The sequence below is a fragment of the Sparus aurata genome, chromosome 5, assembly GCF_900880675.1.
Source record: "Sparus aurata chromosome 5, fSpaAur1.1, whole genome shotgun sequence".
NCBI classification, from domain to species: Eukaryota; Metazoa; Chordata; class Actinopteri; order Spariformes; family Sparidae; genus Sparus; species Sparus aurata.
This window is the reverse complement of record NC_044191.1, coordinates 9,130,732-9,149,678: the sequence shown is the minus strand read 5'-3', so window position 1 is coordinate 9,149,678 and position 18,947 is coordinate 9,130,732. Positions and strand designations below refer to the sequence as shown.

Here is an 18,947-nt window from a genome sequence, read left to right as displayed (position 1 = left end):
TTTAATTAAATGCTTTATAATTAGCATTTTCTGTAGGAGTTGCCACTTTGATGTTTCTTTGAAAGCAAACTGCTTTGTCATCCTCACATCAGCCTCATGATCTTCCTCTGACTTCTCCTTCTCTCTTTGATCCTCTGACTCTTTACCTCGCCCCTTTTAGGTGCTCAATGGTACCTTGTCTTTGGCCTCCGTCACAAGAAATATTTCAGGAGTGTACAAATGTCACGTGTCCAACACAGAGGGGAACCTGACCCACTATACGCAGCTGCAGGTCAAAGGTTAGTGTTGAACTGTCAATCAACAGAGAGCGATGGAGTCTCTGCTGAGCTCATGTTTATGTATGCACATATAGTGATGTGGAAGAGAACAAGACACAAAATTGGGGTGGTTGAAAATGCTATGTATCTTTTTGTGTACTTCTAGGACAAAACATCTATTCAGATAGATACAATTGTATTCTGATCCAAGCCTTTATGATCTTGCTGGGGTTCCACAAACCAAGTGAACAGTTAAAATCATTGTTACAAAGTTTATACTGCCACCTACAGTCCATCCCGTGCTATTGCACTGAATCATTGCATTAACACAATATCAACATAAGACTGTTGTTTTGTTTTTTTCAAAAGGACCTCCTATCATCATCATCTCCCCAGAGGACACCACACTCAACATGTCCCAAGATGCAGTTCTGCAGTGTCAGGCTGACGCCTACCCTTCAAACCTCACCTATGAGTGGCTAAAACAAGGACAGAATGTTTACCATATTGAGTGAGTACACGTCTTTATAGTATCCCTTAATCTGTGAACCCAAGATAATTTATATTTTTCTGTCAAATGTAAAATTATCACAACTTCCTCATTCCTAGACATCATGACTAAATATATCCTCAATTACTTGGGTGGACTACTGGGAAGAATGTTTAAAGGAGGCCTTTAAATAAACACAATGGTTCAATTAAGCTAACAGATGCTTCTAATACAATCAATTCTAATAAGCTTATTTAAAGACTATTAAACATGTTGTCCCGAACACACTATAAACCTTTGACAAAGGAGATTAGTGTTCGGATTGACAAATCTGTTAACCTCAATGTGATCTCTTCATAAATTACATCATGTCTTTTATCTTTTGGCTTTAGATCCCTAAAGTCAAGAGTGAAGGTTTTGGTGGATGGAACTCTTCTTATCCCTAATCTCATCCCAGAAGATGCTGGCAACTACACCTGCATCCCAACTAATGGGATACTGGCCCCGCCCTCGGCCTCTGCACACTTGAAAGTGAAACGTAAGGGTTTAATCTCCAGTGAGAGGCAGCATCTGTCCATGCATCCATTCATTTCCTATAACTCTAAATCTGGTCAGGGGTTGAGCTTTTCCCGGAATGCCCAGTGCAAAACCCTCTTTAGGTAATTTCACTTCCTCTTCCTCAGATCCTGCACGTGTGGGCAGAATGTCCCGGGAAACATACTTGCCTGCAGGTATGGAAGGTGTCCTCGTCTGCCCAGTCCAGGCTGATCCCCCCATGCTGTATGTCAACTGGACTAAAGATGGGAATGAATTGAATCCTGACAACGTAAGCTATGTAGCAAAGACAAATGAATATGTCATAAACTGCGCACATGCCTCCTAAGTCACACTGAATGTTTTTTTTCCTCCTTTTCAGTTCCCAGGTTGGATAGTGAACTCTGAGGGCTCCGTTTTTATAACAACAGCCAATGACAATGCTGTTGGCATGTACACCTGTACAGCCTATAACAGTTATGGCACCATGGGCCGGTCTGAACCCACCCGGGTCATTTTGAAGGTAAGGCTGGTGTTCACTTGCAGAGAAAACCCTTTCCTATGAGTGTACATATGCCCAAGTAAAATTGCACCCTCCCTCCTCCAGGACCCGCCAAACTTCAAGGTGCCACCTCGACCTGAGTATCTCCAGGAGGTGGGCAGAGAGTTGATGATCCCCTGTGAAGCCACTGGAGACCCCACTCCAAACGTAACATGGAGCAAGGTACAGAAGATTTTCCCCTGCACACACACACATCTTTTTATTAAGCCCTTATTTCCATTGTTCATATAAAAGTCTTGAAAGATTGGGAAATGCTTATCTATAACTTTTTAAAGACTATCAATATACTCCTTGAAAAATGCCTGACTTTCCATATAATGTGGGGTTTTATCAACACATCACTCAAATAAACCAAAATCTTTTAATATTTAAAATGTGTTTGTCTTCCTCTGGTGTTGAAATAGCGAACATTAAATAATCTTGATCAAAACATACTGTCAAAGTTTATTTGATTGATTGATTGGTTGATTGCTGTTGGTGTAAAGGAATTCTGTAACCCTTTCTTTTTTTTGCAATTGCATTTAAAACAATGTCTATATGACGATAAAAGGTACAAACATCTGAAAGTGTTTTGTTTATGGTTTACAAGTCTCCCCTTTTTAACAAGAACAGGAACAATGAACGTTGTCGCTACATCTAATAAGAATAGAAGTAAATGGAATACCTATTGTTAATTTTTTATTAAAAAGTACAGTATTTGCCTTTTAACAGTAGTGGAGTGGATGTTTTAAAGTAGTACAAAATAATGGTAGAAAATGTAAATACTCAAGAAGACTACAAGAACCTCAATCTCAGAAGTAAATGTATGTAGTTGAATTCCATGACTGCCTGTAATTGAACTTTTTGTTGTTCTTCCTCACAGATCGGCCCTACTCCTCGCTCCCAGTACACTGTGTTGGCTAATGGCTCCCTCCTATTGCAGCCACTCAGTAAAGATCATCAGGGTGGCTGGGAGTGCTTGGCCACTAATCGTGTAGCGACGGTCAGTGCAGGCACTGTGGTCATGGTGCTGGGTGAGTGGGCTAAACTTACTTTTGCTAACAAATATAATAATATTTAACAGTTGTCCTGTTAACTTGACCTCAACAGGCTCAAACTTAGTTTTTTCTCTTCCTTAGGCACCAGTCCTCATGCTGTGTCCTCAGTATCTGTCACCACAGAGATGAACCAAGCCAACGTTTCCTGGGTGCCAGGGTTTGATGGTGGATACACCCAGAAGTTCACAGTTTGGTCAGTAACATGTAATGCATACTGTTTGACACTGTTCTCTGTTGTCAAGGATAAACTGTTTTGTGTTCCATCTACATTTTGGCTGTTTTGATTTTTTTTCCAGGGTCAAGCAGGCCTCCAGAGGGAAACATGAATGGGCATCTTTGCCAGTCCCGACGTCCAAAAACTACCTGCTGGTGACCGGGCTGGTTGCTGGAACCGGCTATCAGTTCAGTGTCCTACCTCAGAATAAACTAGGCTCTGGACCTTTCAGCGAAATTGTTTCTGTGCGAACACAAGGTTTGTACTGCTCTGTTTTGAGATTCCCTTAATCTCTGTATTTCTTACTTATATTGTTTCTTGTCATCAGCTGTTCCAACAGAAACACCCACAGCTTTCACCTCTCTACCAGTCCTGGATCCTCCCATATTCCTGTCAGCCAACAGGACTGAGCAGGGTGTCCTCCTCCAGTGGTCTCCTCCTGAGGCTCCATCCTCTCCACTGACAGGCTATGTGCTGCAGGCCCGCAGGGATCAGAGCCAGTGGGTCATCCTCAGCAGTGACATCAGTGCCAATCAGAGTGAACTACTTGTAACAGGACTGCTAAGGGTAATTCGTTTATTTATTTAGTTTATGTCATCTTCGAGGATTAATCAGTGCAGACTGTTTACATGTAGATTAAGCGAACTAATTCATATCTAATCAAACGCCTGACCTGTCTTCCTCTCAGGACTCCAGTTATGATCTGAGGCTGATGTCTCGTAGCAGCTCAGTACTCAGTGAACCGAGTGAGTCTGTCAATGTCTCCACTATTGGTAAGTTGCTTTGTAAAGATTACCAGGAGCACTGCTTGCATATTGAGTCAAGGTTCTTGCGTGTTTATGTCACTTGATAAAATGCATCGGAATGTGTGACCGCCATTATCGTCTAATTACAGGGATGGAGATTTACCCCCTGCGCCCAAGTTTCTTGGAGGTCATCCCTGAGCCCCTGTTGGCTGGTGTGTTAGCAGGAGTGTGCTTTCTGTTTGTGGCCATCATCCTCTCGTTGGTGACAGCATGCTATATGAGTCACAGGAGACAGCGTCGACGCAGGAAGAGAAGACAAGGTAAAACATCAGATTTGAAGATGCCATTTTCATCTCTAAAATTTTTTTCATTGTTGTTAAAACTTTTCGTGTGCAGGAAGATCAACTGTTGAATTGTTTTGTTTTGTTTATGTTGATAAACTCAACTGTGCTATCAATTGATTTTTTAATCCTTCTTTCGCCTTTCCTCAGATCTTCCATCTGCTATCCAGAAGAACTCTTCTCCAGAGTAAGTGTCTTCATCAATGTACATGTATATTCATTAAACAGTCCTCTTTGTACAGTACATCTGCTCTTTTTACTAAGTTTACATGTTTGTTAATTTAAACTGCATTGCAGAATGTTTGTCTCCCCCTTCTGGCAGTGAAAGTAATTGCAAAACACTATCGGCGTGCTCATGAGGCCATAGGTGACGGCTTAGGCTCTGTTGTACTCATATTTGCTGTAGCTTGCTTCACAGATTCTGGATTAAAAATTCTGGTATACTGCAAATAAATAATTTGCATTTCAAGGCAGACAAATAATTGACCACTTGTTTGGCAAGGGCTTGAATGTATGGTAAATTGGAAGGGCCACAACTAACTATTATTTTCATTGTTTATTATGCCATCGATAATTTGATTAGTTGTTTGATTTGTTAAAATGCCAGAAAATGGTAAAAAAATATCAGTGTTTCTAAAAGTAAAAGATGATGCCCTCAAATGTCTTGTTTTGTCCACAGCTTGAAGATATTTAGTTTATTGTCACAGAAGAGAAAATATTCGAGAATTCATTCACATTTGAGTAGTTAGAATCAGAAGTTTTAACTCTAGAAATGAACTCAAACCAAGTATAGATGATCATCTTAATCATTTTGTCAGACAAGACCTAATGTTATTCAAATTTGTCTTCTTCAGTGGTCGCTCGCCACCTCGAAGCCCAGACAGTGTCCTGAAGCTGAAGCTCTGTCCGCCGCTTCCCTTCTTCCCCAACACCTCCTCCTCACAGTCTGATCGGTCGTCCTATGACAAAGGCAGCCGAGGGGAATACCATGACCAGCGAAGGCAACTCCTGTCCAACTCGTCTCCTCCACCACATTACACACTCTTTGAGAGTCATCTAGGGTCTCAGGCCCCCTCACCAACTGCTCTAGAGTCTATCTCCAGAGGCCCAGATGGACGCTTCATTGTCCAGCCACAACAAGGTGGTTCCAGTCCTTCCAGTAAGAATAACTTAAAGGAAGTAATCCTTCAAATTAACGGTGGAGCAAGTGGCTCAGGGAGCAACCGAACTTCATTTAGGGACTCTCCAAAGTCAAGCTCGGAGAAGGACGAGAGGAAGAATTCTCCTCTCACTGTGGACGTCCCAGAGCTCAGCAGACCTCCTTCCTCCCCTGGAAGAGTGCGGGCCATGGCCAGAAACTTCTCCCGTCACGGCTGCTTTTACTCTGACGACGAACAAGGTTCAGAAGCCCTGCTGGAAAGAGCCAGCTTCTATTCAGACAACAGTGAGAAAAAACCCAGTGATTCTCTAAGGAGAGCTCGCTTGGCGGGGAATGCTGAAGATCTGTTCCCTAGTTTGGGCAGGAAAACTAAGCTTCTGGAAAGAGACAGACCAGGGTACCAGCCTATGGAGAGTCAGTTGACAAATAACAGCACTCTGGTGTCACAACTTGACAGTGAGCTAGAGAGGGATAGCATTAATAAGTGTGTGCAGTTGGCAAAGGAGAGGGAAAAAATGGAGAGGGAGCTGGAGAGCTATACAGCTGATGAGAGAAGTTGTGGTCAGGGAAGAGACGAGCGACAGTCGAGCCCTCAAAGGGAGGCACCCAAGCCAGAAGATGAGCTTGTATGGAAGCCACAAGGTGTTAATATCAGACAGAAACACAGGCCTTCGGGTCAGACAAGTCGAGTGTCTGACTATCGGAGGGCATGCTACTTTGGGAGCACCAGCAGTCCTATGGACCGGCTCCCTGCCACTCGCATACATTGGGACATTAGCCCTGTTACATCGATCACGAGCCTCATTCCTGTACAGAGTCCCCAGGAGACCAAATTGCCCAGGTCTCAGCATTCTCGCAAATGTAGGGAAACCACAGACAACTCTTTTAATGTAGACTCATCGCGCTCTCCAGTCACCCAGAACACCTCCCTCCCCATGCTTTCCCCTGACAACACCTCAGAAAGTCTTCCTGAAAGAGCCAAGTCATTGAGTCCTCTGAGAGAGACAGATCTAGGCAGGAAGCCCTGTCCTGAGCCGGACAGAGGTGTCGCCTCAAGGTCGAGGCATTCATACGCTTATGCAAGCACTCAGCCCCTCAGAGGTCCCTCAGTTGACAGTGAGAGGCCTAAAAGTTCAGCCTCTGTTCCTTATAATCAGCCTGAGAGACCTGCAGAAGTGGACTACCCTACCACAAGGGGTCAGAGTCCATCAAGTTATGCTACTTTGCCCTATCAACATCATGAAGTTGTTGTAAAGGCCAAAGAGAAAGACATTCAGGCCCGAGGTGACCGACGGAGTTCAGGGTTTTACTCTGAGTTAGAGAGGGAGGGTGTACGAACACGCTCCAGGAGGAGTGACAAATGTCTCTTCTCTGATAGTCCAAGCCCTATTACAACATTGACTCTTGTAGAAGAGGTCGAGAGTGACAAGTCCCAATTTTCTGTCTCAGGGATGTCAGGGTCCTTCAAGGCCAAGCCTTCAGCTCCATCTCCGAAAATGTCTCCTCTGCAGACAAGTGCAATTCTCGAATATCTGAGCCTTCCAGGCTTCATTGAAATGAGTGTGGACGAGCCTGTGGAAGCTGCTGGAGCCACAGATACTGCTGGACAAAGTTCAGAACTAAAACCAGAAAAATCCCCAGGGGCTAAGCCTGATGTGGTTCCTAAAAACTGGGAGGTTCACATTCAGGAAACCCGGGAAACAGACAGGAAGGTTTGTTTTGAACCACCTCATCCTGCGGGGGCTGCAGAGTCCAGCATTTATGGCAGTAAAAAACAAGCCTATAAACGCCCCCTGCATGGGGAAGGTTCTTCACATAGAGTACGATTTCCAGATGAGACAACACCATCATCACCTGGTCCAGAAAAAACTAGCAAACAACTTTATGATGAGAAAACACAAACTCGAGCTGGGAATAAAAACACAGACAGACTTGGATCCAGGTCAGCTCACACCTTGTTCAGTGCAGCTAAAGGCATGGCAGACATAGTGTCAAAACACTCACAGAGTTGTGTAGACAGTAGTGAGTATAGGTCAGAGCAATCTCAAAGGCAAGCTTCTCAGGGCAGCAGGACTAATAACATTGCGTCACGAATATGTCAAGCCCCTGTGCCATTTTTAAGGAAATCCCTAAGCATGGGCCCTTGTAGGACACTCTCGGGTATGGTTCCGCCTCGGCCTTTCCTAAAGAAATCCGTCAGTTTAGGCTCACAGAGATGGGAGCACTTTGAGACCCCGAGGACGTATATTTCTGAGAGATGTTACTGGGATGAGTTCCCCAGCCCAGATGTCAGGGTGAAGTCCTACAGTTTGGGTCACAGTCCGTCTTCCCTTCCCCGGCCAGGCCCCTCATGGAGGGAATATGTCCCATTCAGACGCCCCAGCATGGGAAGCTTAGAGAGGCCTCACCATGCACAAAGACCTTTAGCTAGTCCTTCCTACCTCACTCCATTGATGTACCCACCCAGACAAACCTCAGTCTCCCCAATGCTGGAACCCTCCGATCCGCGACGGCAAGCTGCTGTTTTCCCAGAGTCCTCCAGGTGGTCTCCCTCTTACCAAGATACCCTGCGGTCTGCCCAGCATAAATATATCCCCATGCCCTCCTCCATCCCTGTCCCCCAGTACAAACACTGGCCAGCATCCAGAGGAGAAAGCATGAGACCAGTGGACCCAAGAAGGGGCCCTCCGAGGTCCTACCTGCCCAGGGGCATCAGTTGGCCCTCACCTTACTACACCCCTCTTCCTCCCAGGGAGGGAGAAGGTTACAGACAGCCAGACAGGATAATGGGGAGGGGAGGAGAGACAGAGATCAGGGACGGAGGCAGGGCCAGTTATGCCAGTCAGAGCAGTGGTAGAGGTAGCGCTGGCCTCTTCCGACAGTCCCTGTCCATCACACCGACACTCCTCAGCTCCCCTGAAACCACAGAGGAGGGCGAGCGGCACAGAGCTGACATGGAGCTGCCTGAGAGGAGAGCGAAAAGGTGAAACACCGCCACACCTGGGCAATAACAACAAACACACCGGAGTGTCGTCTTGGCAGAGGGATTATTTTATGTTGCCAAAATAACAATAATGTTGGTGTTTTTGTGTCTTACTTGTGATGAGTGTGATCTGACCACTTGTTTTATGTATCTTATTAGAAGGAACACATCAGTAGATGAGAGTTATGAGTGGGACTCTGCTGATGCCTGCGTGGACACGGAGGTCCTAGAGGCCATGAGGCTTGATCAGTCACAAATGGGTTTTCGGAGAGGTAGACATGATCAAGCCAGTGGCCTCCAGGGCCAGCGACGGAAAGGTGAGCTTTCATTTATTTGTTTGTTTTTGCTGTCGCATGTGTCAGTGTGAGTGTAAAGCTTGATGTCATGCTGCATGTGTTCATCCCTTGTGCTGTTACTGTGAGCTTGTCCCATGACGTGCCCATCCATGCATTTCCTCTCCCTGATGCCCTCCCCAGGCCCGTCTCCCTCAGTCAGCCCGCCAGTTTCCAACCCGCCTCGTTGCCAGTACAGCCGCTCCCTAAGCGAGGAGCGTTTCAACGCTCTCCGGCAGGAGTACCAAGATTACAGGCGGGCTCAGGAGTCCATCTGTTCCCGTGAGCCTTGCCTCACCCCTGGCCACGATTCAGACTCTGACGCCAACTCAGCACTGCTCTAGCAGCTTAACGCGGTCCGTTATCCTGCCTGCCCTCTCACCTCTTTCCTCTTTTTTCCACCTCTTCCTCGGGCTGCAACGATAATTTTTTCTGATTAATCGATTAATCGTTTAGTCTATAAAACAAGCCTATTTTATATCTACTTTTTTAGAAGGGAAACATTAAAAAAGTCAAAGTGCAGAGGGATCAGACGTTACATTCCCTATGTCTGACCTGTAACGCTCGGAATTGAAATGTGTCAAAAACAATGCACTTTTCCTTTTGCTGCAATTGTGGAAATCTAAAAAGAAAAATGCACTTAATCTTTGTAGAATGTTGTCTGTTGCCTGTCTGTCTTGTAAATACCATCTTCTTAAACAGCCAAGGTTTAAACCAGGCATGTCCAAACTATTCCACAAAGGGTCGGTGTGGCTGCAGGTTTTTGTTTTAACCAGTCCAGTCACAGTTTGACCAATCAACTTTCTGAAGACTGAGATCAGTTGATTAAATGAGTCAGGTCAGGTATGCTGCTGCTTGGTTGAAAAGAAAACCTGCAGCCACACCGGCCCTTTGTGGAATAGTTTGGAAATGCCTGGTTTAAACTATTTAATGATATCAGAGTATTATTGTGCTTAGCAACAGTAACAAACCCAAAGACTGTCATAAATTACAAACAAAAGCAGCAAATCCTAACATTTAAGATTCTGGAACCAGCAAATATCGGACATTTTTGCTTGGAAAATAACTGAAATGATTAATCAATTATCAAAATAGTCTGCTATCAATTTTCTTTTGATCGACTGATCTTTGCAGCTCTGCCTCTCACTGCTCGCTCGCCTGCATCCTTTTCTTGCCTGCTGCTGTATCATCCATGTGCAGTGAATCGTGCATGCCAAAACCTCTGCTCGTTAACTCGTAGTTAACATGTGTAAACCTTTAAAGTTGTTCTCTAATGCTGTGCTGCTCTTTGTCTTTCACAGGTTTATCTAAGACAGACACCAAAAAACGGTTTTATTGAACCGACGACAGCACTGTGGTCCCGGACACTGTCACACCTCACCGGAGCTTTGTCACCCTTAAAATGTGTATTCTGTTACAGCATTTTATGTGCTCTATGCCATCAAATGAGACCGTCTGCAGCTCCTCTGTTGCTTTCAGATGACTTTTCTTGTACTTGCTCCGTTGTGCTTTGCATAGTGAAGCTGAGAAAGGATTATTTATTTTTCTAAGAAGCTTGTGCAGCTGTAATTTAGGATTTTTCTTCTTTACCTTGACAATCAGGCACACAGGGCCGCCTTGAGAAATAAAATGTTTCCCCTTTAATAAGGTTTACTGTTGAAAGTTTAGAAAGGACCTGCTTTATAAAAGCAGCAGTGCTACATGATGAAGGTTGTATTTCAAGTTTATGCCCATTAAAGTAAAGACTTCCATTTGATAACTAGAATGGCGCTCAGAAGGGTGTGTACCTCAGCCAAGGTCCCCTTTAATTCAGTCAGGCCTAATCCAATATCGGAAAAAAAGATCAACTAGATACAGATTTTATTTGGATCTGCATCAAATTCCCTGAGAAATTTACAAAAAAACCACCCTATTTCACAATGTTAAAGAAAGTGAGAAAGAAATGTCATGGATCCGTCCCTTTGTCAGGACCTGATCAAAACTTAATTGGATCTATTCTGGGCTGAGACCAACCCTTCATCCAAATTTCATGTAAATTCAATCAGTAGGTTTTAGATAATCCTGCTGACAAACCAACTCACAAAAACATTATCTCTGTGGTGGGCCTAATAACGGCATGCTAATGACAGTGATGCAGGTTTGTGTCCACGATAACATCTGTTGGTGGTAATGTCTGTGTGCAGTGTGCTCGAAGCATTTTTACCACCATCTCCTTCTAAATATGAAGTACTTGAACAATACTTCATAAAGATCACATCACAAGGAATCCTAATCATCATAAGGAATTTTAATCTACTTTATCTAAAAGAAGAATTTGTTTATTTGCCACTGTGATTTTCCTGCTGATCCCTGACTTCCTGTTTTATACATTCTGTCCGTCACAAAAACGTTCCCCTGTTGAGACTTAATATATGAAAATTATTTCAGATAGCCTCCCAGTATTTGTTCAAAATGTACAAATGTTTATATGTACCTTAATGTGAATGAACCCTACTGTTGTATTGTACTGTATATTCCACTTCATCATTAGATAATGATACTTTACTCCACCGGAATTCATCAAACTTGCCTCTGTGATTAATTGACAGACAAGGAAAATGATTTTTGCCTTATTTTTGTTATAAGCACTAGCTGATTGACCATGGGAGGTTTGAGCTGACAAGTTATAATCAAACAAAACTGATCAGACATTAAAAAGATATTCTAAAAAATGTTTTTTTTTACACAAGTTTAGTTTTCAGGATGAGTATTTCTGTATATTTATTAAGGTGAGTTCTGATATGCAACAATGTTTACAATTCACATCACTGATGTGAAGGCGACACTGTGAATATTTAAACGACTTCTGGTTCTGTATTTGAATTGCAAGTCGTTTATGAATTTGGTGCCCATTCATTTAAAAAAAAAAAAAATTTTACCAAAAAAATGACAAATGATGTTTGTTTTTTTTTTATGTCACCTGATAAACAGAGATGAAAAGGAAATCTTTGTAGCTATACTTTGTATGATATTTACTGAAAGAAATAACCCAGATGAGAAGCTTCATATGGAGAGAGTATGCATTTCTGATGATGGTTTTAGAAGTTTTGTACAAACTGGAAATTTTTATATCTTGTCACCTGGTTGTTTATGTCATTTTTATATGTTTGTAATGAATAAATTGTTTTATTCAGAATGTATTAGACTCGAGAAATGTTTTTTTTTTTTTTAGTGCTCTAAGGAAAAGCATGTGACAATTAACTGGGTTTCTCTTTAGCTCAATGAAGTCAGATATTATTCTGGATAATTTCCAGAACAGGGCCCTAAAGTCCCTTTTTGAACTTGAAAAAATCCTACCACACATCACATACTATGGAGCTCCTTTTTGTGCAACATGGCTGAAACAAATGTTTGAACACCATTAAATGAAGCCTCCCAACCTGAAGACTCCGATGTTGCGTGGGCCACTAAACATAGTGGGGCTGTTGTCTTCATGTTTAAGTGCACTTTGAGTAATGCCACCAATAATACATGGTTAATCTAAAGTTAATTCAACTTTAGTTCATAGTTATTAGTAGTTATTTCACTGTTAACAACAATGAACGACAACGGAATGCTTTTTTTTATATAAAGCAATGTTTTATTGTAAAGCTGCAACTGATGTTTAAAAAACTTAGTGAATGTTTAATAGAGACTGTGTAGATAATCTAATAATATCATTTGGATGGCCATTACAAAGTTGCAACTCATGTTTATAAACCTGCATATTGCTCAGTAAATGGTTTATAAAGCATATAAAGCTCTGTTAATAGTGAAATCACTATTAACTAAAGTTAAATTTACTAAACAATTACAATGTATTTATTATCAAGCATTACCCTATTATTAACCTGCCTCCAATGTGATATTAAACTTAAATAATTTACACCTTGTGGTACTCCAAAGATCACCTGGCCCTTACTAACATATTTTAGAAGAATTTGATATTTTGTCCGAGATCTGTTTACTCATTAAGAGAAACTCATGAGAGTTATTGTTAATTTCAATATTCACTTAAATGAGGCCTTTAACCAAAGGTGTCATTTACACTAGGAACATCATCCCGACCACTTTTGCAAATGACCAATTTTGACCCCAGCACGTTTTAAAGGCATTATAAGTTGAATGTAGCTTGAACCTAGAAATATTCCCCACCAAATGCCTCAGTATCACTGCTGCTGACACTCTTCTTCCTCTGGTGGCATCTCTTCAATCGCTGTGCCGGTGTCGGCTATTTGCACACGGCACCTCACCTGCCCTCAGGTGTTTAGTGGGCATAACCTTCGCTTATTACAAACAACCTGCCGAGCGCCTAACATTTACAATCGAGGGATTCTTTTACACTTTTAAATATTAAAATTTTGTATTAAACATGATTTAAAGTCACAGTTCCTTTGCCCTGGTCTGGCCCCCTAGTGGCAATAAGGACCATGGCCTCATGACCGTGTGCCTCAAAAGCAAAGGTCTGACTCTACCATCAAGAGCCAGATGTTTTAAAGTTTAAGCCAGACCTTGCCATTTCTACTGATCCCTAATCAACCTGTTTTTTCTTAGTTAGTATCTCACTATATGATGTTATTATTAAACAAACATAAATATGAAGAAAATGCGTGCAATCATATAAGCTACATAGCTTATATGATTGCACGCATTTTCTTCAAATTTGCTAAGTTCTTTTTTAAGGCCAGGTTTGTTGAGTGTCTGGCAGACTGAAGATGTTACTGTATTAATCACTGACTATATACAATAATGTATTATATTTATATATCTATATTTACAAATTAATCAACCCGTGCACCACCCGGTGTCCAACACAGTCATGTGGTTTTATAAGTCTGTCAGATGTAATGTACTGTAGCCATGCACGCCATGTGTTGGGTCAGCAGAAACAAACTTTCAGCAAAAATCATGGACCTGTCATATAATTTCCCGTAAATTGAACAGTTTAAGCGATTAATTGGAAATAAAATTCTAATATCAAAATCACCCACTACAATGCTGTACTGAGCTCTCCCCAGACAGCTCAACAGCCATTCACACCTGGGCGCACCTAGCCTTAGAAACACACAATTTCTGTCATAACGCTTCAACTTTTCTGTCACTAAATCAAAAAATATATCAAAGATATAAGGAAATAATTATTAATGTCTGTGCTCTATTTTCCAATGTTTTTTTTTTCTCCAGTGTCAAATATTTGTTTCAGTGCCAACACGACTTTCTTAGATTCAAATGTTTCAATGTGAATGTCTCCTCTGTTAGTTCAGCTTTTGTTTTCAATGTCAGCGCCATAGTTACCACAGTCACTGTTCTAGCTCCATAACATACAGCGTCGCTGCTGTTCTGAGAACTGAAAAAGCTCCACACATGACTGCGTTTGCCTTCAGCCATCATCAATCTCAACTATTTCAGTTGCACCTTCAGGGTTTATAGAGCCTAAGTTTTCATATGACTGTGACAGGAGGAAGGAGAAGTAGTTCTTATCGTCTACCGTAGATTGTATTTAGACTGGACCCTGGTGACAGTTACTTTCTACGGTTTCCCTGCTGATGATAAAATGCACATTTACCGCAAATTAATTATTTCAAACATTGATCTTTCGATATGAGACTCCAACCTGGATCACAAATGCTTGGGATCAGAAGTATTGCTATTTCCGTGTTACTGCACTAATGTTCGATATGTCTGCAACATCATCTCCAGCTTAAATGACACCAAAGGAACATTTAATGTTTTACACATCCTATGTTAGTAGATATTGTGTTTCAGTGACCTGTTTTGGTGTCTATCCATGATTAAGGTAGATAGTGCTCATACAGTCAATTTAACTTACCTGCTACACGTGTCACATTTTTGCCGATATGAATACATTCCATCAGTTACACATGACAAGCCATTTGCTCTTTCACTAAAACATTTATGTCATTTCAGGTAAGAATTCATCACATTACAGAGATGTATGTATGTTGTACATAACCACAGACGTTCTGTAGTTCTCTCCCAGGCTTCAGCCGCCACATTACTTGGTTGACATGCGCATGACATGTTTGACCATATTTCCAATACCATCAAATATATAGTGATAGTGGTACTCGGTTTCCCACATGAAGGACGGGGTGCTGACCACTTTGTTCTTCTCGTCCACATAGGCCTCGTAAAAGAAAGGGTTAAGGTCAAAGCACGAGTTATTTCACTAGTTATTTTCACAATCAATTTTTTTTATGGCGTATAAAATGTCAAAGAATGGTGAAAAAAATGCAAAAACCAGCAACCAAGTCAACAAACATCTTTGCAGATTTGGTTTACTAACACCGATAGTAAAGGATATATATGGCTCACGGCCGTTGTGGCGGGCGCCCATGCTCTTCACAGCCTGCACCATGTTGGTGTGAGGCCAGTTCCCCCAGCGGGTCGAGTCGTCCCGCTCGTAGCCCATAGTCACCTCGATGTTGGGCAGCACGCGGCAGGCCAGCACTGGAGCCATGCTGGCCAGTCTGAAACAGTCAGCAGGCGGTCAGTTGAGGTGTTTATAAATCAAGATTAAGAGACGAGACTGATCAGGGTGTGAGAATAATTACCTTACCAGTATCAGACAGGAGAGATTGAGAGCCTGAAAAGGAAGCTCTCCCAGCATGAAGCGCTGAGACAGCAGCGTGAAACCTTGACCGAACAGTGTTTACTCGTTACACTATTAGTACTGACAAAAAGATGAGTGTAAAGCCAGATCACAGATTGTCACCCTCTTTATTATCGCCATTTGTCCATAAACAAACCGTAGTAGAATATTTTTGGGCAGAGAAACCTGCACTGGGCATCTTGTTAAGTTTTACTGGGATCCTTTTACTGGGATCCTTAAGACTTCAGAAACAGTTCAATAAAAGTGAAAATGAAAAGGTGGGGGAAGTTTTGTAGTCCACAAAACATTTCTGAAGCTTCACGGCAACAACTGAAAACAAAGAATGTAAAACGGCTCCATGCAGCTCATTCAGCATAATCTAAGTCAGAAAACTTAGGAAAACTTCTAAGTCTGTAAACCCAGAGATTCAAAATTGATTTGAAAAGACGTTTTTTTTTTTTTACAGTGTGGTCAAGATTGAGCACCCTCTTCAGATGGGCTTAATGCTATCGCTAGATTTGGTATTTTCAAATCAATTTAGGATCTTGGGACTTACTTAGCTACATTAGCTTTGAACCTTGTTGCACTCCATCAAATGCAGCAATCTAAGACTTTATCTGATGATATTTAAAGCCTCCACAGTCCCACACTGTGCACCACCCACACGTGTCTTCACTCACTGTGTCTGATTGGACCTCTTCTGAGTACTGTGTGGGTGTTACATGACTGCTGCCTTTGTCATCCGCCTGTTATTTTTATTTGATGGTTGACAGACAAGAAACAAACCTCTACCTTCGTCATTATTATAAAGTCATGTTGTACATCAATTTTACATTATTCTCTGCAACAACTTGCTCATACTCCCTTAAATATGCTTATAGTTGGTATGTATTAGGGTATCACACATGTTGCAGTCCAGCCACAACTTGCACTCTACATAAGGCATTTTGATTTATTATAGGAAAGGGTAAGTGTTCAAATGTTCCAGTAAGCCTTGACATTGTGCCAGCATGCACGATAGTAGGAATTAAAGTGCAGTAAGTGAGTAAATGTACTTGGATACGTTCCATCACTGACTTTTACAGCAACAGACTTGGACATGATACCAGTCAGTCAGTCATCTGTGTAGTCAACTTACTCTACAAGCATGATCAGTAAAATCTGCGTCTACCCTTGTTTATACTCCTCAATCAAACACGACTGATGAAATCTGAGGACACACATGGAGGTGAGGAGCTGCAGCTGCAGGGTCTGTACTGCTGAGGGGCTGTAGGTAAATGTCACGGCCACCAGGGGCTAAATTATTGATTTGAGGATGATCAGTTTAACAACATTCATGGCACAAACTACAGCCCTGATCAGACATAACAATGGAGGGTGGTGTATCTGAGAGCAGTGAAGCTCCGGACTCCAACAGCAACATGCAAGTCACAGTGATAATGACACTGACTCCTACACGTCAAAAAATGTATTAGCTTTAATGGCTCAATGAAAATAGGAAATAAGTACCCGTTGCTTCATCCTCTTCTTCCTCCTCCGCCTCCAACTCCACTCTTTAATTCCTGTAATCCTGCATCTCATGTTCTCTCTGGCCTGCCATTCTGCACCTGGCCACCGGGTGTCCCCTAACCTGACCCTGTCACCTTTGCCATCACCCATGTGTGCCAAAGTAGTAGGATCGGTCACTCTCCAACAGATTACATGCAACGTACGTTGCGTTCATTCCGTCCTGTCTTTTTCAAGCCTCAGGATTTGTCTGGTCTGACTGCCTCCGTGTTGCTTCATGCCAGCTTTTCTCTTGGAGAGTGAAGACAGTTTTCCCCAAGTTTTGACAAGTGTCATGAGATAAGTCTGGTTTCCAATTAGCGCTGACAATTGATAAATTGTCTGACTTTTTTCCTTTCCTATAGCTGCTGCAATGTCCCAATTCCATTATAGGGATTGCTTTAAACCTTGTGTGTTCATCTACCCTAATTCAGTTTAATGTAATCTGATTTAAAGTGTGTGTGTGTGTACAAACCAGCGGCACTTTGCAATTTTGTCTCATGTCTGGATTTAAAATGTGAAAATTTGAAGTGATTGCACAGTCAAAAAAAAACAATAGTTGAATGGTGGCTGAATGATACATACCCAATAGGCTTGCGTGAACGGTGGAATTCTTTAAGCACCCTCTCCACGTCGTTATGCAGCTTGCAGTCTTTGCCATCCTTCACAAAAGAGGATCTACAGAGTCGAGAGTTGTGTAATAATATTAGTGCTCCATCTCCATCATTGACACTGTATTGACTCTCATTTTACTTTCATTTGAAGTGATGACATCATATTCTATTATCCCTCACAGATTCTTGACAACGCCGTGGCCTCCAGGGAAGATGACGGCATCAAAGCTGTTGACGTCCAGCTTGGCCAGGTCCTGCATCTGAGTCATTCCCTGACCGTGACTGAAGCGGGCCGCCTCCATCATCATGTTCCTATGCAACGGCCAGAAATAATCATAAATACTATCATGCGGAGTTAGTCAAGTCGGGAGTGTAACAATGAAATAGTTAAGTAAGTCACTGGACCCGTCTGGGATGCGTCTGAAAGTGCATCGGTGTTTGCAGGCAAGCCTACCGGTTCTCCCCTGTGGCCGGCTGCTTTCTCATGTGGTCCATCACATGCATTTGCTGCTGATTTGGAGCGAACATCTGGAAGCGAGCACCGTTGCGGCTCAGGTGGTACATGGTGCTGAGGACAGAGGTGTCAGTTACTACCTCTGCATGGTAATGAAAAATACCTGTGCTGAGCTCAGCAGGGGTGATACTCACTATACTCCCTCGTGGACATCAGTCCCATCCCACCATCCACATCCTGAGAAAACCTGGAACACATCCACAAATCACAATAGTGCAAACACTTGTAACTTGTCAATCATTTCATCTGGTCCCATGTTGATTTTGATATACGCTTACCACTGCAATATTGGTGTTTCCCCAATTGCCATAGTCACCGTGGTGAACAAAGCAGGCAGGCTGCCGAGAGAGAACAGCCAGAGTTTGTTTTGACAGCAAAGTCCTGGTTGCCAGCATGATTTCGCTTCGATCTCAGTCTTTTAGGAGGACGGTGTAACTTAGTGTGCCTGCTCCTGAACCTGTTAAGACTTTCAGTTGTAACGATGATCTGGCTGTCTGTATATATACACCAGTGTGACGAGATGACGTTGCCACATAAGCTCTATTTTCTGAGAAGAGGCATCCCTCCTTTGCCTGGAGTGGCCTATGCTGCCGTCGAACACCCTTCCCTAATAATACCCTGTTTATTCATCTGATTAACTTAATCAGATGATTTGGCCACAGAGTGACAGTTCAGCTTTAGAGCGTAATCTAAACATGTAGTGCTTTAACCCACGAAATATCTTGACACAGTTACAATTTAACTCTTTGTACGACATCTAGATAAACAACCTGCAGGAAAACGTCAAAATATCCTTTAAAATATTGTCATTTGTAAGAGCGATTGACTTATAGTTTTAACTTTTAAACAACACTGCATCTAGTGAAAGTGGCTCTCATGTTATATCCATGAGGTAGTTTGGATAAGATGCCTTTATACAGTTCAGGGCATACAGTATGCCCTTTAAAGTCTATTAGGTTGTAAGGCTCTTACTCGGTGTAATGCCGTA

The 18,947-nt window shown here is 42.4% G+C and overlaps 2 protein-coding genes across 8 annotated transcripts in view; one reads left to right on the top strand and one right to left on the bottom strand.

Moving 5' to 3' along the window:
* The window catches only part of igsf9b (immunoglobulin superfamily, member 9b), a 36,420-nt gene extending 24,586 nt beyond the window's left edge, over positions 1–11,834 (top strand). For 5 of the 7 annotated variants that reach the window (XM_030417822.1, XM_030417820.1, XM_030417819.1 and 2 more), the window contains 17 exons: positions 161–278; positions 627–768; positions 1,140–1,285; positions 1,431–1,573; positions 1,664–1,804; positions 1,889–2,005; positions 2,706–2,856; positions 2,962–3,073; positions 3,177–3,352; positions 3,423–3,661; positions 3,783–3,867; positions 3,990–4,160; positions 4,332–4,368; positions 5,036–8,323; positions 8,483–8,640; positions 8,800–9,011; positions 9,957–11,834. In XM_030417822.1, the coding sequence (XP_030273682.1) occupies positions 161–278; positions 627–768; positions 1,140–1,285; positions 1,431–1,573; positions 1,664–1,804; positions 1,889–2,005; positions 2,706–2,856; positions 2,962–3,073; positions 3,177–3,352; positions 3,423–3,661; positions 3,783–3,867; positions 3,990–4,160; positions 4,332–4,368; positions 5,036–8,323; positions 8,483–8,640; positions 8,800–8,999 (5,424 nt within the window). In that variant the 3' untranslated portion in view covers positions 9,000–9,011; positions 9,957–11,834. The remainder of the gene's footprint in view (positions 1–160; positions 279–626; positions 769–1,139; positions 1,286–1,430; positions 1,574–1,663; positions 1,805–1,888; positions 2,006–2,705; positions 2,857–2,961; positions 3,074–3,176; positions 3,353–3,422; positions 3,662–3,782; positions 3,868–3,989; positions 4,161–4,331; positions 4,369–5,035; positions 8,324–8,482; positions 8,641–8,799; positions 9,012–9,956) is intronic. The other 2 variants (XM_030417823.1, XM_030417824.1) reach the window with 2 other exon arrangements.
* A 2,732-nt stretch (positions 11,835–14,566) lies between these two features.
* gatd3l (glutamine amidotransferase class 1 domain containing 3, like) lies at positions 14,567–18,453 on the bottom strand. Its single transcript, XM_030416098.1, has 7 exons — positions 18,238–18,453; positions 18,094–18,146; positions 17,900–18,013; positions 17,626–17,757; positions 17,417–17,509; positions 14,999–15,164; positions 14,567–14,824 (listed from the first exon to the last, which is right to left on the bottom strand). Exons 1-7 carry the CDS (start codon positions 18,352–18,354, stop codon positions 14,690–14,692), a joined length of 810 nt encoding a protein of 269 aa, XP_030271958.1. The 5' UTR covers positions 18,355–18,453; the 3' UTR covers positions 14,567–14,689.
* Between the last annotated feature and the right edge of the window lie 494 nt (positions 18,454–18,947).

What these genes read in the sequence shown, in the direction of transcription:
- gatd3l (XM_030416098.1), bottom strand. Translation starts at nt 18,354, where the DNA reads ATGCTGGCAACCAGGACTTTGCTGTCAAAACAAACTCTGGCTGTTCTC. An exon ending in CCGGCCACAGGGGAGAACCG is followed by an intron (nt 17,758 to 17,899) that starts GTAGGCTTGCCT and finishes GCCGTTGCATAG; the next exon opens with GAACATGATGATGGAGGCGG. An exon ending in ACAACGGCCGTGAGCCATAT is followed by an intron (nt 14,825 to 14,998) that starts ATATCCTTTACT and finishes CCTTTCTTTTAC; the next exon opens with GAGGCCTATGTGGACGAGAA.